Source organism: Musa acuminata, chromosome BXJ2-5, assembly GCF_036884655.1.
Source record: "Musa acuminata AAA Group cultivar baxijiao chromosome BXJ2-5, Cavendish_Baxijiao_AAA, whole genome shotgun sequence".
Lineage (NCBI taxonomy): Eukaryota > Viridiplantae > Streptophyta > Magnoliopsida > Zingiberales > Musaceae > Musa > Musa acuminata.
This window is the reverse complement of record NC_088342.1, coordinates 35,807,492-35,828,678: the sequence shown is the minus strand read 5'-3', so window position 1 is coordinate 35,828,678 and position 21,187 is coordinate 35,807,492. Positions and strand designations below refer to the sequence as shown.

Here is a 21,187-nt window from a genome sequence, read left to right as displayed (position 1 = left end):
ACTAAGCAGCAAACAAGAATGGCCATGGCAATCAATGGGGTCGTCGAGTAGATATGATAGCACAATTGCATGCCATGGCAATTGTGTGAGCTCGTTAATCCATGCATATGTACAATCACATGGTGGGACGACAATCGATGGCACTCGATCACCTGCACATGGTAGCGGAAGTGTTCCATTGGTTAGGAACCCGTGCGCAATGAGAACAACCATGCTTGGGTGCTGTAGCACAGCACAATGACTAATGAGATTGTTGATCAATTGCATAAGAACAGTTGTGCCACCGTAATAGGCATAGGTGACACGTAAGCGGAGGACAATCGTGCACCGCAACGGTCACATGCCTCATACAATGACAAACGAGAAGAGAAGGAAAAAAAATAGTGTCTCATTTATTAAAATGATAGTTTGTCATTATAAATATTTTAATTTTAATTTTAATTTATATCCTTTTGGTAGTTTTTCATTTCAAGAATAATATATTTTCACTATATATCCCAAAATAAAATTATAGTTTTATTCTTCAAAAATTAAAAAAATTCTTATATGTCCTCAATTACAAAATTGACTAATTTGATTTATTTCGATTGAATATTTTGGTCAAACTTGATCCTAATTGTATTTTAATTACTTGATTGGATTTAGATTTGATCAATCATGTTTTGACTGAATTTGAGAATAGTTAAATTTTTTATTAATTTTTGACTTTAGTCAACTTTAATTTGACAAACTTAATTGGGCTAACTTTGGGCCTACCTGATTAAATATGATTGACTCGTCTAATTTAGAGTTCTATAAAATATATATATATATATATATATATATATATATATATATATATATATATATATATATATATATATAATGATTTTTTAATATTTTTTTCATATGATATATTGATAAAATTTTATATGTGACAATTAAATTCTAATTATTATACTTGGATATTTATTTAGGTATTACATGCATATGTTTAAAATTATTAAATAATATCTATTTTTATATAAAGGTATAATTTATATTTTATCATGATTATAGTTATCATATGAGATTTTTTTTTTATGTTGATTAATATTTAATAATTATTATAGTTATTTTTTTAATTATTATTAAACTATTTTGATATAAATTAGATTAAAAAATATTTGATGAATATTATTTGTAATTTATATCCTTAAGTATTATTTAATTGGTAATTGCCAAAGTGACTTACGATGGTAGACTTTTGAGATATAACTTATAATAAATATTTTATCATTTATAGGATTTTTTAAATTATAGTATTAGTCTTGTAGTTGTCAAAGTGGCCTAGACCAATAGCTTCTAAAATTATATTAAAGAATTAGTTCTAAATAATATTAAAAAATAATATTGATAATGATACATACTTAAGAGATTTAGATAATCCTAAAGAAAAATCTATTTTAAATAATTATGTGATGGGATAAGATAATACTATTTTGGACATCCTTGTAGTTTAGAGTTGTATACCTAAAGATAGCAATACTATTTTACAAAAATGATATTAGACAACCATAAATAATTTTGAGTAAACACTACATATATCCATACTTTTAGCCAAAGATAAAATATAGATAATATCAATAGTTTATTATATCTTGAAAACTCAAAGTGTTAATGTTGTTTTATATTTTACATTGATACTTCCTTTTATACACTCTTATGCTTCTAATGTTCCTGTACTATTTGGTTTAAATTACTCAAAATGGTTAGAGTATGTGTAGTTCATATTAGGTGTATTAGATTTTTCTTGAATATTCTTCTATCTTTAAAGCTTATAGAGTTTTCAATAAAAGATCTATAGTTATTGAAGAATCTACTCAAATTATTTTTGATGAATTCTTGAAGCTATGAAAAGTGATTTTAATGACGATTTTAAATTTGATAAACTGAATTTGAATGAGGATTTTACTCCCCAAGACAACTTGGATATATCTACTTCTAAAGAAGTCTTATGAATAAAAAGTATGTAGATACACATCCTAAGGAATTAATTATTAAAGATATATTAAAAGGTATTTAAACTCATTCTTTGCTAAAAAATATTTGTGTAAATACTACTTTTTTATCTCAGATTAATCCTAAATGCATTGATGATGCTCTTAAAGATGACTCATGGGTCTTGACAATATATGAAGAGTTAAATCAATATGAAAGAAATATAGTTTGAATATTTATTTTTAGATCCAGTGATCATCTTATAATTAATACTAAATGAGTCTTTAAGAATAAATAAGATGAATAAGGTATTGCGATTGGAAGCAAGACAAACTTAGTGGCCAAAGATTTCAACTAAGAAGAATGTATAAACTATGAGGAGATCTTCACTTCTATAGCTAGACTTAAAGCCATAAGGATACCCCTTGTCTATTTCAAATGGATATCAAAAGTACTTTGTCACTAGGATTTAAAAATGACTTTTTCCTAAATCATGTTTATAAATTGTCTAAAGATCTATATAGGGTTAAACAAGCCCCCGTACGAGAGACTTAGTTCTTTTCTTATTCAAAATATTTTTTTAAAAGATAAGATCGACATCATATTATTTATTAAATATTTTAAAAATAATTTTCTTATTATTTAAATTTATATTAATAACATATTATATATAGCATAGATTCCTTTATATATTTCATCAATTGATCTAACTCGAATCTCTATCTAATCGATTCAATATTTTGCTCCCTCTTATGAGTTCCTACCAAAAATAATCATCCTTGGCCTAGTGAAGTTCCTCCAAGCACACTTTATGTTCCTCCAAGCTATTTCAATCTTTTCTTTATGATATTAAATTTTACTTTTGCTTGGTTTCAATGCTCTGGATTATACTTCCTTCTCTCGTAAAGAGTAATCAACTTGTTGCTCACTATTTTAACTATCACACTCCTCTTGAGCAACTCGTGTTGTGATCGTTTGTGGTTACTACCCGCCTTACGTAGCCTTGCTCAATTCGTCATCGTGAGTGTGTGAACTTTGTTGTTTGCGCAAATCACTTATCCACTCTAATATTAAAAATTATGAATTTAATAGAAATTACCTAAATCATAAGGTATTTTTATGATATTTATCCATAAAGGATCAGTCAAGTGTAAACTCGCAAAGTCTTAAAGGCCTACAAAAAAAAAAGGAAGTTAATTATATTCGAAAACAAGTAACAGACAAAACAAAACTTACGTCTCGCTCAAAATCACATTTTAAACAATTTAACAAGCACTTGGAAGAAAAGAAGAAAATAAGAACATTGAACATTAAAAATATAGCCATATGTCCAATAACAAGTGCTTAACCAACCAGACATTGCGGTGAGTGGCAAACCTACACAAACTTTCAAAATTAGAGCGTAATACTATTAGAAAGCCTCGTTTAATCTTATGTCATGCGGATGGTTTTAGGGTGCTTGAGACGATTAATGTTTTATGACATTCATCATACACCACATTATAGGCTTGAAAAATCAGATTATGAGACATGAAAACGAGACTGTTTTGATCTAATTGTACCATCTTCGGTAAGTGTTCACCACAGTAGTGTTTTGCACACAAGGCAGCCAGCCGTAGAAGCGAACAAAAACCAACAGTATCCTACGACTTAAGCGGATGACGGTTTGTCGACAAAGCCAAACGACCGTACAAACGAACAAAAGTAACGAAGATGTTGACAAAGCTAAAAGACCCGCGCAGTGGCCGTCCATGACAAGGCGGCCAACTCACAAGTGTCAAAAGTGGGAGCGAGTGGTTTCAGGCAGGTACATGAAAGGAGGGTTCTAATGCCACAGTTTCTCCATGGAACCGAAACGACTCTGTAAAGCCACCCGTTACTGGGTGGATAAAACTGGCTAGAAAATGAAAGCGTCGGAAGAAGCAGCGGGTAGCATGCAACGTTACTAGGAAGGGGTTAGAGCTAGATTGGGATTGGGATTGGGATTGGGATTGGGATTGGGATAGCATTGGATCGATATGCACCACTATGTTAATATATGACAATACCAACTATTAAGTGTAAAGTGGAAACCCCACCATTAGATCATGAATCTCTTAACTTCCACATTCAAATCAGATTTCAAGACTGACTCAGATTTTAAAGTATTTTTTTTTATCCATCACAGCATCCTATGCCAAAGGTCACTTGCTGGTCAACTCCATCGTCAAATATACACATTTTGATTTGAATTACGAACACATTGGTTATTCTCGTCCACTGTCAAAGAATACATGCATCAGCTTCAAAAATCAAGAGAGACAACTCGGTTGGAAGCTAAAAAGAATACTCTCTCCCTACATACGTCTGTTATTGTACATAGACACTACTTTCTACAACAAATTGCCTTTGATCGCTCCTAACTGACATGACAACACCATCGCCATAAGAGATTGATGCAGATGAAAGCTAACGAACCACTGAGATCCGAAGAACTATTTCACGACACATGAAGATTCTGAATTTCAACTTTCATAGCTTGGAGATTCTGTTCAACCTTTGCCAACTCATCTTGTGTTTTTGCCAGCCAATCTATTCTGTCCTGAGCTGCTTCAGCATATGGTTTACCGGTAGCTTCCACAAAGTGATTCAGCTTCTCAATGCTATGCTGCAGGTCCTTCTGCATAGCCTTCTCAATTTCATGCGCTAACTTATCAGCGACCCTCTTGACCTTCTCTACTGCTTGTCTCCTTCGTGCTGGAAAATTTGAAATTGCTAACCACCTACAATATTATATGGCAAAACATCAGAAAATGATACTTCATGTTTCGCCTAAAAAACTAGTATCATTTTTATGCTCCTCCCTTGTATTGATCAATAACATGCAATCTCCAATCAAGTCCATGACAAAACTGAAGTTAGAGATATTACTTGAATTGTGCAAAAGTAAAAACAGTTACTGCGAATTCCAAATTAACACTATTTTTAGTGTAAATCACTGCAATCATTAGAAAATTTACCAAATCTAGTTTTATTTAAACAAAATTATTAGCTACTTAGCCATGTATAAACACATATGTATTATAGAAACACACACAAGAAGCTGTTAAGTCCCAACTTTCGGGCCCAAATACATGAATCTTTCTTACCATTGAGCAGTATCACTTGTTAAAATGCCTTTTCATTCCTTTTACAGTTCCTAATAAGATTTTAGTAGGTCTTCCTAAACCTCTTGGCAACAATGTCCATATGATCGATGCTCATTCAGCATCCAATTCACAACCTTCTCCAATAGCCTCAAATCTCATCTCTGGCAATCATCTCCTATCATCCATCCATCCCTCCTCTTTCCCTCGGTCATCACGACACAGTAGCAGCACAATACAAATCCTCAACATTGCACTTCATGAATTCCTGACCCAATAAATTTTGGACCAAACTGATCAAAGTTGGAGGACCACATTGAATATTACTTTTTACATTCTTCTTCCTGAATATTAACTTATATCCACTTGGAGATGCTTTAAACTTTAAGAGCATGAGATAATGCAGAAACCAAACAACTAAAACATTTGAAGGCAAAAGAACTAATTATATGACAAGAGAGGAAGAAAGAAACATTGAGAGTTACAAGGTTTGAAATATCATACCGTACCGACGTTTCAACATTCATTCGGTACGGTACGATACTATATACCAAGCGGTATACCACTCGGTATATATGTATATGTATATATATATATATATATATATATATATATATATATGTATATATATATAATTCGGCAACGTTGCCTCTCCCTTCTTCCCAAGCAGGGCGACGTCGCCTCGTTTATATATATATATATATATATATATATATATATATATATATATATATATATATATATTGCTTTTTTTGACAACATCGTCTTTAAATATATATATATATATTTTTTTTCTTCTCCCACACGGGGCGACATTGCCGAGGAGACATGACGTCGCTTTAAAAAAAAAAAAAAAATATATATATATATATATATATATATATATATATATATATATATATATATACACCGTCCGGTAACGGGCGGTCCGTGTACCGGTCAACTGACGGACCGGTACATACCGTCCGGTACGAACGGTATTATTTGAAACTGCATACCTTGGAGGGTTAGCAAGGAGAAAAGGATTAAAAAATTAATGATGTTCAATCAAAGGTGTTGTGTTAATTGCTGCAGAATATCTTCAAGTCAGAAGCCTGACAACCTCTCATCAGAATAAGAAAGTAAACCATTAATAGTTTGCAACAGTTAAACAAATTACAACTACTGAAGTGTTGTAGTAGCATGTGATGGTCAAATGCAACCCTGAGAATATAAAGCTTAGCTAATCATCTGTAAATTCAGAGGCTCAGATAGATACCAGTTATATTTGTAGAATCCAATTAGTCAAAGTATATATATGTACCAGAAAAAATGATGCAGTTCAGTGCAAAACTCAGTACCTTAAACCCATAATGGGACAATCATAATTTGCCAACCCAATTTGGAATCCCTTTTGGCTGGCAATTTTTATTTTTATAGAAAGAAAAAACTAGAGAACTAAGTGATGAACATCCATAACATTGTTTTTATTACCTCTTGAAAAGATTTTCTGAAATATTTGGAATTAAAATATTTTTATTTAATAAATACAGTGCAAAAATTCATGATCATTGAATTTGTGAGTTCAAGATACGAAGTTCTCCTGCTTTACACCAATTGTCACGATCTAATCCGATGGGATAATTGACCTCTCAACCAAGGATTAAAATATCATACTATATCAGAGTTTCGACATTCGGACGGTACGATATGATATTGTATATCGAGCGGTATACCGCTCGGTATATATATATATATAATTCGGTGACGTCGCCTCATATATATATATATATATATATATATATATATATATATATATATAAGACTATATATATTTATATATAAATATTTTAATATATATTAAAAAAAATATATATATATATTTATTTATTTATTTATTTATATTTCGTCCGGTAACGAGCAATCCGTGTATCGGTCAGCTGATGGACCGGTACGTACTGCCCGGTACGAGCGGTATTATTCGAAACTGAATACCTTGCTCTCAACAAGCTTGAACACTTGACTCAAAATGTTTAAGCTTAACAACAGTATACTCATTAGACCCTTTAAGTTATTCTTAATCTTATCCTGCTTTCAATGTGGACTAAATTGGGATGTTATAATATATTTAACTTAAAGGTTTAATGTCCTCATCAAGGTTTGAATCAAACACTGACATGATGTATGTGAGGGTTAGCCCAATTGTAGCTCCATCCATAGAAAGCTCTTTCTACTTAATCCTCTCACCATACTCCAAAATTAACTCGACTTTGATACCAATTTTATCAGACATCTCTAAAAGCCTCTCACTGCTAAATATTGGAAGAGATACTTAAGAAATGAACATCAAAAGTATTATGTGAACCCTAAAAAAGAACGTATGCAAAATTATCTTATTTAAAAGGAAAAATACAAAAAAAAGGAATGTTATGAACAAGGCCAATGTTCTTTAGTTCAGTGTTAGTGAATGTTGCCAGCTTCGTAATATTTAGAAACAAAAAAGTACAATCAATGTACACTTTAGGTTTTCCTATTCAACTTTGATGTCACTTGTCATATCAGCATCAGCTTCCAAATCAATCATGTATAGCAAATCTGCACAGATCTTCATTAGTTATTCACTGAATCCACATATCTTCCAAACCTTCTTTTTCATTCACTCGATTAACATTGATTATTAGGTGCAACAGATTGTAATTGTACATTTTGATATTGGTTCTAGAGATTATCATAGATTGTTTTGAATCATGAAAGAGATTCCAAGAAACCATGTACTATATAACTCAGATCAGCTAGGAAAAGAAAAAAACATGAGTTGTTCTCACTCATGCAAAATGTTCTAGCTATTTTACAGAATTAGCATTGCATGCAACCTGGGACTACTCTGAAAATTAAAAGTGCTATTGAGAGAAATATCTTATTTTTTAGCAGAAATCCAAAATAAGAATAAATACCCAAAAGAAGGGATCTTTTCTGGATAGTGGGCTTTCTGTGAAGTGATCAAATTATATGAAAGAGATATGCTAAACAGATATAGGAGAGAAAAAAGATCAAATAAAGGTTTAAGAACCCAGTTGCTCATTAGGAACTTTTGAGTCTAGCACAGATTAAAGAAAGCTAATTTCTTGGAAAGGCTTAATACTCACCCACCAGCAGAACAAAAAGCAAGAGCAAGAAGATCTTCCAGTGTGGTTGGCAGGACGGATGTAAGAAGAGAAGCAGATAGTCCTGCTGCTCCTAGCCCTCCAAATGTTCCTACAACCTGCTTAGAAATTTAAAACAGTCAAATGGTTAAATTTATAACCAATAAAGAATTTCATTCAAATAATTAGAACAATATAATTGCCATCTCAAAATATTTCAACAACAATAATATACCTAAGAAATATCTTAATATTCCTAAGTCATACATCAATATTCAATGCTTATTACCATGAAGAACCATAATAATACACAACTCGATTCGAGTTAATAGTAAATAGACACCTCAAAAAATGTTTCAACGCACTTGGACTTTTTATGTTGATGACCAGTCATTGTAATCTAGAATTTTGATGACGATAAGTGTTACGGCATAATAGTGCACATATTTTAGAGAACAGAAAAAAAATCTATTAAGTAAAATTTTTCTCAAGTTTCCACATGATAGAAATAAAATTGTATTACCTACGACTGTTTATATCAGCAAAGATATTTCCTCTCATATACTTAATTTTTGAATAAGAGTAATATATCCAGAATTTCAACAGGGGACACAATAACTTTAGACAACACAATATCCAGAATGCATGTAAGGTTATCTTAAATCGTTTAAGTTAAATGATTATATAGAAACATTTTTCTAATAAAAGTTTGCATAAGTATATGCCAAGTTGTTCCAATATGCCAATGTGCTAGTGTACTATGGCCAAAAAGCAAAGAATTTAATGGTATAACCTGATCTAGATTCCAAGCTAAACAGTTCTATATAGACTTCTATACCTTCCATGCCTTTCTCATTGAGGAGTCCATTGATTGAGAACCATAATTATAGCCCTCGGCTAGAATTTAGTCATATATTACAAACTGAAATTTACAAGAAATATTAATATATGACATCAAAGCAGGATATTTTTCTTTCAATTTTCCTTCAAAGCATATTTATTCAATAACCTCTGATCCTCTTCTTATGTGCTCTCTAAGCAATGCGTATGGGAATAAACTAGAGCAAACATACTCATGTTGTGGGAAGAACAGCTAATCCCTTCGCCCTACAAACTGTCCTCCAAAAATGACATAGATACGTTCTGAATTGGTATATAACTAACCAATCGAACACTCTATTTACCAGGGCTCTTTTGCCCTACTTGAACCTTGTTTGGGACTCTAGGGACCCTCTGATAGCAGTTGAAGATAATGACAAAGTTGTATTAATTTTGCTAGAAAAGAACTACGGTTTCATCATATGGATGCCTCCTTTTCTTTCTTTATGCCCTTGGTTTTTCTCCTTGAGTCCTCCCAGCAGAGTTAGATTGAAATAGGGCTTTCCATATAATGGTAAAGCTGGACTGCTATGTTCCAAATCCTAATCCAGCTAAAGTTAATATACCGTTCTTGCTTGTATCTGGCTAAGGGGAAAGGTACATATCCTTTGAAAATCACCAATCTAAGCTAAATAAGCAAAACCCTAGACATATAGTGTACAATAAAGACATGATTAGGCATATTTCTTTATTCAAAATATAAAATATATTGATGTCAAAAAATGTGAACAACCCTATAACCAAAATTTCGCTAGTAAACTAGTAATATAGCTTCCTATATATTTGGTAAGTAGACTATTTTTACATGAAATCCCTAAAACCTACAATGTTAGGTGCTCTTTTGGGCTTCCTTTCTGTTAAATGTCATAGAGAAACAAAGAAAAACAAAGAAGCCAGTAAAAAGTAACCTTTTTGCAGAAGACAAAAATGTGAATGTCACATATCACTCTTTTTGATAAACCATCTTGAACATCAAATTTTAGTTTCTATGCCCTGTTAGATAAGTATTTATTTGCAATCATGTTCTTATAAATTCCAAAATATACTAGAAGTTTAAAACCGCCAATTAAATTCCATAAATAAGTTTGGATAAAGTAAGATCCTATCACAATCAAATTAAATTCATATATAATGAGAAAATTTTGCTAGGATCTATCAAACTCATCATCTTAGGAAACAAGTTAAAGGTAAATTGTGAGAAACACAGTACCTAAAAGCAAGGTTTGCTATATCAAAGTATACTGCCTGGTACGGGAGGTACGTATCGGTCCGACAAGTGACCAGTACGTAGACCACCCTATAATGGGCGATACCATTACATGACCCCTTATCGCCCGGCACGGGGTTTGTATCGGTAGGTAACAATCGAAATCCGATCAGTACAAGTCGGTAATGATCAGATTTCAACTGTTACCAGCCAAGTGTTGAGATTGCCCTGTTTCAAATGGTCTAAGTAACTGTTTGAACCATTGGAAAGGGTTTTTAAACCCTTTCCGCACTTCTCTTTTAGTCCATTTTACTTTCTCAATCTCTTCAACTCTCTTAAACTCTTTTTCACTTATATCTCTCTCTCATTCTCACATATTCATTCTCCTAAACTCAACAAAATTATGATTTATGGATTAGATCAAATTTGGGAGAATTAAGAAAAAGAACACTCTAATCAAGAGATACATGTTCTCGTTTTAGATTTTTATTGATTTATGAGATGATTATATTCTATATGGTCAATGACTTAATGTCTAATATGTTGTTTAATATATTTTTTATGGTAGAATAATGTTAATTAAAGACTAATTAAGGCCTTTAATATTGTGATTAGTATGTTTAATGCTGATTTTTTCAAAATTAGACACTTAATGGGTCAAATCTTTGTATTTCATGGTGATTTATATGTTTGTGATGGTATAATAGGTGTAATTAGGTTTTAATTAAGATTTTTAATACTATGATTAGTGATTTTAATGATGATTTAATCAAAATTTAATCATTATTACGTCAATTCAATGCCTTTAATATTAGGGTGTTTGAGATGTTTATAGCGGTAAAAAAGGACTAATTACGAATTAATTAACTATGTTAGTACTGTGATTAGTGTATTTAATTACGACGATATCGAACCCATATTGGGTCAGTTAAATGTCAGTGTTTGGCATATTTATAATGATGAAAGAAGAATAATTAGTGGGTAATTAACTATGTTAATGGTGTGATTAGCATATTTAATGATGATTTTATCGTAATTTAGGATCAAATACATGCATTTAATGCTTCTTAGGGTGTTTGATATATTTATAGTGGTAAAACAGAGCTAATTAGGGTTTATTTAAGTTTTTTTGTTGCTTAATTAGTGCATTTAATGAAAATTTTAATGGTATTGAGTTAATTCTACGTATTTAATGCTGAATAGGCTGAGTGACATGTTTATAATGATAAAATAAGGTTCAGTACATATAATCGCACCTTATTATTTGGTTCAATCTTGGTAGGAATATGGCACCAAAGGAACAAACATATTAGTTATTTGAAAAGTCCTGAGTGCCAAAGTCCCACAAAGCTTGAGGTGCTAGGCGCTAGCTTAGGCGTCCGCCTGAGCAAAGCGAGATGCTCTAGAATATTATAATTAAAATAATATATAACTAAATAAAAATATGCTAAACATGTTTATGAAGACCAATATTAGAATTAAACTGCTTTGTACACTTGTTATTAATTCTAAAACCTAATATATAATTTCAAAACAATAAAGATTAGAGATTTAACAATTACAGTTAACAATAGTTAAGAGGGGAAAAAAACCGTTAACAGTAGTAGAGGGCGGAAAAAACAAGAGAAAAGTATCATCGATGGTTGACAGTGGGGAAGGATAAGGCAGTGGTGATGAAGGAAGCTACGGACGACAACAACAGCAGCGGAGGAAGCTGCGAATGATAGTCACGACAACGGAGGAAGTTGCGAACAGCGGCGGAAGCTGCAGACAACAGTAGTGGCATCGGCGGCATCGACGAGAGCTATGGACGACGACATCGTGGACGGAGGAAGCTTCCGAAGCGTATGTCAATCGCGGAGGTAGCTACAGTCCTCTCCCTCGACGGTAAAAGGAACTGCTAGCGGCAGAGGCAGGAGCGCTTTCTAAGGTTGATCGCTCGAGGTCACCCATGCATGCGGGGGTGACTTTTGCAAGTAAGAAAAGGGATCACTGGGTGTCGAACGAGACTTAAAAATTTGGTTTGGTTCAACTATTTTGAACTAGGCACTCGCTCGAGGCACCCAACGCCTGGGTTCGGGCGAGCACCCAAATGGCGCCTCATTGAAGCACGCTGCCTGGTTCACTGTTGAGGCGCTCGGGCCTCGCCTCACCTTGCCTGAGCGCCTAGGCGAGTGCCCAAGCGCCCATTTAAATCACTGAGGCACATGATAACGTTTAGGATCATGCCCGAAAGATAGACGAGAACCATTATCATCGGCAATGCATTTATTGTGATTACATCGATAAGGGTGGAGAAATAACCAAGGTAAAGATGCATTTGGCCGGTGAGTATCCTAATGTTGCAACATGCAAGAAGGTTCCGATAGAGGTCGATAAATCATTTGAAGACAAGTTATAACAAGCAAGGGAAGATACAATGAAAAAGAAGGCAAGAGTTGAGGAAGAATACGATGGGGCTACACAGGAGTTCATTTATGACGAATATGAGAGTCGTGATAATGAAATTGACCCAGATCTCAAAGCTGGTAGTCGTGCATCATTAGAGCATTAGTACATATACGAGAAAGCAATGAGGCATCAGCGACCTGACTCATAATGGGAGCATGGCGATGGTAGTGGGCTTGTGCCATAAGGAATCTAGAGGTCGACCAACGTGAGACAACCAACTGCCCCTCAGTTAAGCTGAATTGGTAGCATGAAGCAGGGTGGAATACATGGTTTTATGAGAGGACTTGGCAGGAGGTCAGTATCAGATATTATTGATATTAATCTGCAAGCCTATCCTCCACAAATAATAAAACATACATGGATTGACGATGCATATACAAAAGAAAAGAAACGGGATATTAGGAAGGCAATTGCAAAATGGTTCAACTTCCATAGGATTTTGTGGATTTATAAGAGGACTTAATAGGAGGTCAGCACTAGATATTATTGATATTGATCCGCAAGCTTATCCTCCACAAATAACAAAGCAGACACGGATTGACGATGTATATGCAAAAGAAAAGAAACAGGATATTAGGAAGGCAATTACAAAATGGTTCAATTTCTATAAGATTCCAACAAATACAGCCTAAGGTCCATATTATTAGAGCATGATCTCCTCTATTCAAAAGTCTGGCACGAGGATCTAACCTCTAACACCGAAGGAGTTCACGATGTATATTTAGATAAGGAGATGGCAAAATTGAAGGATTGAATCAAATCCTTCAAGAGGAAATGGGACGAATATGAGGTAACACTGAAGTGTAATAATTGGATAGGGCCAACAAGAATGAGTATCATTATTTATTTTTTTTATTGCAACAGAAGGGTGGTTTTTCATAAGTCAGTTAATGATTCCAAGAAGATTCAAGATGCAAACTATATTGAAAACCTAATTGACATCATATTAGAGGAGATCAGACCATAGTACATTGGCCAGGGTCATCGACAATAGAGCTAATTTCAAGAAGGCTAATTTACAATTGATGGAAAAAAGAAAAATATTGTTTTGGACTTCATGTGCAACTCATTATATGGATCTAATGCTGAAGGATATTAGTGAGCTACCATCAGTCAACAAGAGTGTAGCTCGAGCACAATCGATCACAAAGTTTATATATAATTATCATTAGGTCCACTCTTTAATTCAAAAGTATATAAATGGTGAGATACTCAAACTTGGAGTCTTTCGATTTGCTACAAATTTCATTGCCTTAAGGTCAATACAACAAAAGAGGCAGGGCCTTAAGGCAATGGTCACCTTACAGGAATGGTCTAATTCCAGGTATTCGAGATCGAGCGATGGAAAAAAGATGGAAAAGACTAATCTTTCTTTTAGATTTTGAGATACCATGAAAGAAATCATAATAGGAGTAGAATCATTTTATGTTGTCCTCCGTAAAGTCGATATAGACAAGCGTCTCCGAATGCCCAATCTTTAACATATGCTAATTATAGTAATAGAGGAGGTCAAGAAAGTATTCAAAGATGATTTTAAGGCCAAGCAATACTTACAGATCCTCGATCACAGGAATGAAGTTCATATGGACTAAGATATCCATAATGCAAATAAATTTATATTCAATATAATTTAATTCATAATTTTTTAATATTTAAAATATTCTTAATAACAAAATTGTTTGTCTTGTAGCATATTATCTTAAATCCAACTATACTGGTTGATACACGCAATAATCATTTTTTAATTTTGCATGTTGATGTACCAAATTTTTGCAATAACATTATAGTTAAAATTGGTCTAAGAACATTCTGGTATAGATATTTGTAATATTATTTAAGACTTTATATGGAAAAAAATTATTAATTAACATATACAATAATTTCAAATGTAAGGTAGACTAGTAACAAGCATACACCAAGTTTAGTATTCATATGTATGTAATTTACGAAGAACTCATTAAAAATATGATGTCCAGCAACTGTTCATATATGGATTGACGTACTAACCAAACATGAGAAGAACTTCAGCCTTACATTCAACTTACCACTTCACGAATCTCCTGCTCAAAAAGTTTTGCAGCTGCAGCAGAACTGAAATTCTCTAACACCTTCATGCTAAAGTCCTCTGAGGTATCGAGACTAGCACATGTTTCCAAATACACCTTACGTTCATAATCAACTGAAGCAGGCCACCGTTTTTCAAAGCATTCCATATAGAGATTTGCTTCATCAGAATTTCTAGATTCTAACCACATTGAGTAGTCAACAAGAAGTCTCTGAAATATCACCATCACAAAAATAAATGACAACGATGTTCAAAGAGATCTTGATTAAAGAAAATGAGGTGATATGGCACAAATACAACATGCTTAAGATGTACTTATTTAGAATGAATACTGGAACGGCTTGTGATTGATTGAATGAGATTATCTACAAGTTATTCTGTTAGCTATAGGCTTTATTTTGAAACAAGTTACTGGTATAATGGAACAAGTTATCATTATACATTGGCTCTCCTTCAGCATGATCCAACTTTCAGAGGGGTTTTAGATAGAGATCCTTCACTCTATACAGGTTGCTTGGGAAACATAAGCACATTAGTCTGTTATCCAGGCTGATGTTGAGACCAGCTGAGTAGCAGTTAGCTCACTAATCTTTTTTATCAGATTCAGTCCAAATACGTCTCAGTTTACACATGCATTTTGCTGCTAAACTAAGTTTCAGAATTTGTATGGATATTTGGCATTACTTGGGGATCCCAGCCTCTCTCAGAAGTTTAAAGGCAAATAAATTTCTAGGTTTGCTTACTAGAATGCTTAACAGAACAGCAACTTGGAATGTCTGCAATTTGTTTTTTGCTGGAAGGTTAACACTAGTATATTCAGTTTATTTCTATGTCAATTCATACATCTCTTCTTGTTGGGTTTTAGTAAAAGTTTTGTAACACTCCAGTTTAGTTTCATATCGGAAGTGGGCTAAGAATAAGATTAAGGTCTGATAGGTATACTAATATTAACTTCAGCCTAGTGATCCAGGATCAATGAAGTTGATAAGTCAATTATCTCATCAGATTGGGTCATAACTATTGGTATTAGAGCTGATCTAATATTGAGCCATGATGAGGGACTCAAATAGGAAATGACTATCCGTAGACGAGATACATCACAGCATTGAGCCACCACTGGGCTATGCCACAAAAACACCATGTTAGGCTTTGATTTGAGTTATCCTAGGTCTTAACGAGGACATTAAAACCGTAAGTGGGAAATTGTAAGACCACACCATGTTAGGCTTTGATTTGAGTTATGTTGGGCCTTGATGAGATTGTCAAGCCCTTAAGTGGGAGAAATTGTAACACCTTGATTTAGTCCTACACCGAAAGTGGGCTAAGACGAAGTGTGCTAAGATTAAGACTAAGATTAAAGTCTGATGGGTGTACTACTTATAATTTTAGTTTAAGCATTTTGAGTGGTTTAGGCTCAATGAAGTTAACAAGTTGTTGTTTCATCAAACCGGGTTATGATAAGTTTTCTAAATAGGCTTGAGTTGTTGATTAGAACATTCCTATCAGGTAAGAAAATGGCAAGAAAAGAGGCCTGCATATTACATTGGGAGACTCTTACCAAGCCTAAAGTCTTAGGTGGTCCTCGCATAAAATATATTTTAATACATTGTTGAGCTAAAATTATTTTATAAAATAGAATTATTACTTTTATTATGTCCAGAACTGGTCCAGCAGACCATTTCTATTACTTTTAATGGGCTCCCGAACTGGTCTGTCAGAAATTGATCAGTCCAGCTCATACCGGTTCACACTGACCTCTATTGACAACGTATAGGTCGGTACTAGGACCATATCAGCCTACTTAATGAACATTATTGGTACCGGACATAAAATTTAGAACTTTATGGTAAGTATCTTATATTTGTCACCTATCAAATGTCTGGTTACTTTGAGAGACAGTATCCTTGAGAAAAGTGAGACAAAGATATTAAGAAGAAAAAGAAAAAGAACAGAAAAGAGAGAGGTAGAGAGGTAAAGGGGATTTTATTGATAGTAATACTTCAATTGTATCCCTTAAAGATTACATAGTTCATCTGTTTAAAGAGGTACAGCACTAATTCTACTCCATCTAAGATTATTCAGTCTTATGACCGATCCTTTCTTGAGTCCCAATCAAATTAAAAAAGGGTGAGGTGTCAATTAGTTTGCTGTCCAAACTTGTCCATGCCTTTAGTTCTCTTCCATACCTCTGACAAGTCACAAACTTCTCAAGACCTTATCCTCTTAGCTGTCCCTCCTGGTGTGAGTTGAAATTGACCTGATTTAAGTTCGGATCAAGTTAGGACTCAAAAGTGAACAAAAGTTTGGGCTGCTGCAGCCTAAGTTTGACTAGGACTTAAGAACATCCTTTGGAAAAGATGGCCATTTATAATTATTTACGCATAATGGCTACTGTGAATTCATAGTCATGCCTTTTGGCTTGACTCATGACTATGTCTACCTTGTGAGGACTAAAGAAAAATAAATACTAGACTCTTCTTTTGTGGGACATATTTGTTTTTCTTTCCGATAGATACATGGACAACAGAAGTGGGGAAGACCATTTTTGCAGCCCCTTTGCGACAGGAGATATTTCACCATCACTAGTTGTTCCTGGTGAGAGAAAATGCTTTTTGGCATGATTTCAGTCAATTAATTTTTATATCATCTTAAAATGGATGATTGCATGTGGACTGCCACTGCCACTAAAGCATTGAAAGTGCAGAAGCAGACTATGGCATCTATGCTAGCATTGGTAGTTCCAGTTTGACAAGACCTTTAAGATCCAGATGGACACATCCAAGACGAGAATACACAGAGTCCTATAAGATCACCCGATAGTATATTTTAGTCAAGCTTTGCATGGGAGATCACAAACAATCAACTTCTAAGGGAGAGCTTCTAGTAGTTGTGACAGCAATTAGAAAATGATAACCATACTTGATGATATGAGAAAATAAACCAACCCCCAACGGAAAGCTTATGTGTGGACTCCCAAACCACGAAGTACTCAACAAACTCCATTATAATTTGGCCAACTCTTATGCCACATCACCTCAATAGTGTGCATACAGGAAATCAGAAATCTTCCTCATGGTTGATCCATATGGGGTTCCAATGCTTTGAAAGAGACTTCCTCGCAAAGTAATGGAACAGACTTCTCTCTCTAGAATTTTAGTTTAATTTCTTCATCTCGTCCCTTACTTCACAATAAGAACCGACTTTAGTCTCATTGAAGAACCTGTCGGGCAAATTCCTGACACCCCTCTGTTTCGATAGGCTTTTTATCGATTAGTTCAGCTTGCTCACCCTTGGTACTCATATACATTGATTCACCTTCATGCTCCTTAGTGCAGAAGAATTCATATATGGTTACAAGTCTTATGGCAATATGGCAAGTCTTACATGTCTCAGTTCTAGGAAATGCAAATTTACTTGGCATTTCACTGTTTAACATGTCCTAGAATCCAATGGATGACTTTTGTAAATTATTATATCAAGATGCATTACATAAATTTTTCTAATAAGGTTGTGTGCACTGACCCTCCCTAGACCTTACATTAGCAGGAGCCTCATGCAGTAGGTTCACTCCTTTTTTTAAACCATGTTGGGCTTAAAATCTATAATGAACCTTTGTCAAGACCAAGTTACAAGGTTCTAAATTTTAATCCAGTACTGATATCAGTCTTTGGGCAGACCAGTTCCATACTAATACAATAGGGTCTACCATGTGTCTGTATACGGGCACGAAGAAGAGAAGTGATGGTGGAGAACATACTAAAACCACGCATATCGCTTAGTCTTCACCCAAGATTAGCTGATGGACCAATAAACACTAGTCCAAATCAACAAGTACAAATGGTATATTAAACCTTGTCATGTTATACCATTTACCAAACTTAATTTGTATCCTAAGGTTCCCTTTGGCGGTTCCTACTTTCTTGCTTTCCTTGATGAAATTATCACTGCCAAAAATGCTAGCTAGCTACAGAAATGAATTATCTTCCTGAGCATCACATGAGACAGAGGACCTTGACCTCTGGCATTCTCAGTTTCCAAGCATGAAGTAGTTTATCACAGTATGATATACCAACAAGAACTATTTTCATCATATTCCATAATCCATGAGTAATCCTTTATGATATAACAAGTTCCAGCACCACATTTGAGTATGTAACAATTATTACAGCATATATCATTGCTATTAACCCAAAGAACATTCCATCAGTGCCTCACATCCAATGCTTTTGACTAATTATGAGGAATCCCAATGTGTTTGTCTTCACAAACGTAAGCTGTTTTCAGTAACAGTCAGCCCAACATTTTGCTACAACAATAAAATTTTCTAATAAAATGTACATTGGAATTTATTTTTATCAATGTATAAATCAATTCACCAAAAGAATTTAGACAAGGACAGTTGAAGTTGAAACCATCAATACTGCAACGTTGGAATTTAGGAACATTGGTCTTTAGTGTAAAGTATTTAGTTAGGACTTATGGTTTTGTTGTTGTTATTGTTGTAAAGAATAATATTATAAAATTCATATTTATGTAAGTATATATAGTCAGTAGATTCCATCCAAACAAGGGCCATTACTGTTGTTGATAGATATATAAGATCATATTTCTTGTTAAGAACAGATAAATAAATTGCATTAGAAACTTAAATTTAAGTTAAATTAGTAGAAAACAACTGTACAAAACAGAGATGAGGATTAAAAAAATATACTTGTGCATCCACAAGGGCTGGGCTGATTATATCATTTTGGACAGCTGAAGTGGCAATTGTGGAACCTGCTTTTTCTCCTCTCAAGGCATATGTAGGAAGAAGGTCAATATTTGATAATCGAAGAATGGAGTCTATCAGGTTGACTGCTCTGGCTTTTGCTGTTGCAATCTGGACTATTAGAAGTATTAGTTCATTAAGACTTGAAAAGCACTGCTAGATAAATCAAGTATTGAAGAAACCATAATCTAGGAATTTAAAACTATCATTTATGGTGACAATTCTTAGTGTTCTGACTAATGTGTCTACTATCACACATACCAGAGACATAATATTCGTTCTCCATGAAACACTCTCACTTTCAATTCTCACAGCATAGTCTTTTACACTGCCGATAACTCCATTAATTGATGTCAAGTCTTCAATGGCATTTTCATACTCTTGCTTCACAATTCTTTGGCAAGACGATAGTAACCGGTCAGCAATTGCAAGTGGCGTTTCAAGTTTCAGCTTTACTCTCTCCATTCCAGTTTCTGTTGTTCCATCTAGAAGACTAAGTAAGAACTTCTCAAGTGCATAAAATCTACTGCTTATCCAACGATGATCATTGGATAAAACTTCTTCATAATCTCCCACACTGTAAATTGAATAAGACAGCTTGGCTTCCAATGCAGACCGTGCAGACACAGGAAATAACATGATGTTTTCGGCATTAAGCAGCTTACGAGCATTCTCTTTAACAAAACTGGTAGCTTCATCAAGCTACATCCAATCAGCAATTAACAGAGAATTAGTTGAATGGACAAATCTGAATAGGAGATGAACAAAACAATAATAATAATGACAATATATATATATATATATATATATATATATTATAAAATTATTAATAACTTGAACAGTAGAGGCTTTAATAAATTAAACCTCACTGGCTGTTCGATAAAGATCTAATTTGTTTAAAACAAATATGACTTTTTTCTTCCACTGTTGGACATACAGGAGAAAGGTGACCTGAAAATTGGAAAGATCAACTGTCAGATACCTTAATACAAAAATAACAGCAGATATACTTCATTCCACTGCTTGAAATGCAAAAAAATAAATATTATCCAGCTAAAGCAAGAAAATGTAAGCAAAATAACCAGCTGAAATGCATTTGAGCATTCATGTAAACAACACTACAAAATAAAGATATGTTATTACTAATAATATATGAAGAACAAGGTCATCACAACATAGAAGTTATCCAGGAAGCACCCTACATAGCTATTGACAGATTCTCAAGTATAACCTCTCAGTAAATAAATAGATTCCAACATTGTGGCTATATTCCCTGTACAAATTTTTACGTGTACTAGATTAAAAAATTTTGACATAATATAATAATTATTATTTTATTTTTCCTGATCGATAAAATCCATGGCATGGAAAAGAAAGAAAAGAAAAAGAACAAACCAAACCCAATTCGATAAGTTTCTATATCGAATGGAACTTATCCTAAGGGTTCAGACCAGGGTTTGCCGTACCGAGCTGTACCGCCCGGTACGGGCGGTACGTACCGGTCCGACAAGTTGTCGGTACGCGGACCGCCCTGTACCGGTCCGCACTGTAGCAGCGCTACAGTAACACTGTAGCGAACTGTAGCAGTGCTACAGTGCTCGGTACACCTCG

General features: G+C 33.9%; 1 protein-coding gene across 4 annotated transcripts in view; it reads right to left on the bottom strand.

Annotated features, from left to right (window-relative positions):
- Positions 1-4,162: 4,162 nt before the first annotated feature.
- LOC103985144 (probable transmembrane GTPase FZO-like, chloroplastic) overlaps positions 4,163-21,187 on the bottom strand; it is a 42,355-nt gene continuing 25,330 nt past the window's right edge. Inside the window, exons 6-11 of one of the 4 annotated variants that reach the window (XM_009402768.3) lie at positions 20,441-20,527; positions 19,838-20,278; positions 19,520-19,687; positions 14,789-15,019; positions 8,210-8,325; positions 4,163-4,721 (exon numbers count right to left, since the gene is read on the bottom strand). In XM_009402768.3, coding sequence (XP_009401043.2) covers positions 4,439-4,721; positions 8,210-8,325; positions 14,789-15,019; positions 19,520-19,687; positions 19,838-20,278; positions 20,441-20,527 — 1,326 coding nt within the window. In that variant the 3' untranslated portion in view covers positions 4,163-4,438. The remainder of the gene's footprint in view (positions 4,722-8,209; positions 8,326-14,788; positions 15,020-19,519; positions 19,688-19,837; positions 20,279-20,440; positions 20,528-21,187) is intronic. The other 3 variants (XM_009402769.3, XM_065109210.1, XM_065109211.1) reach the window with 3 other exon arrangements.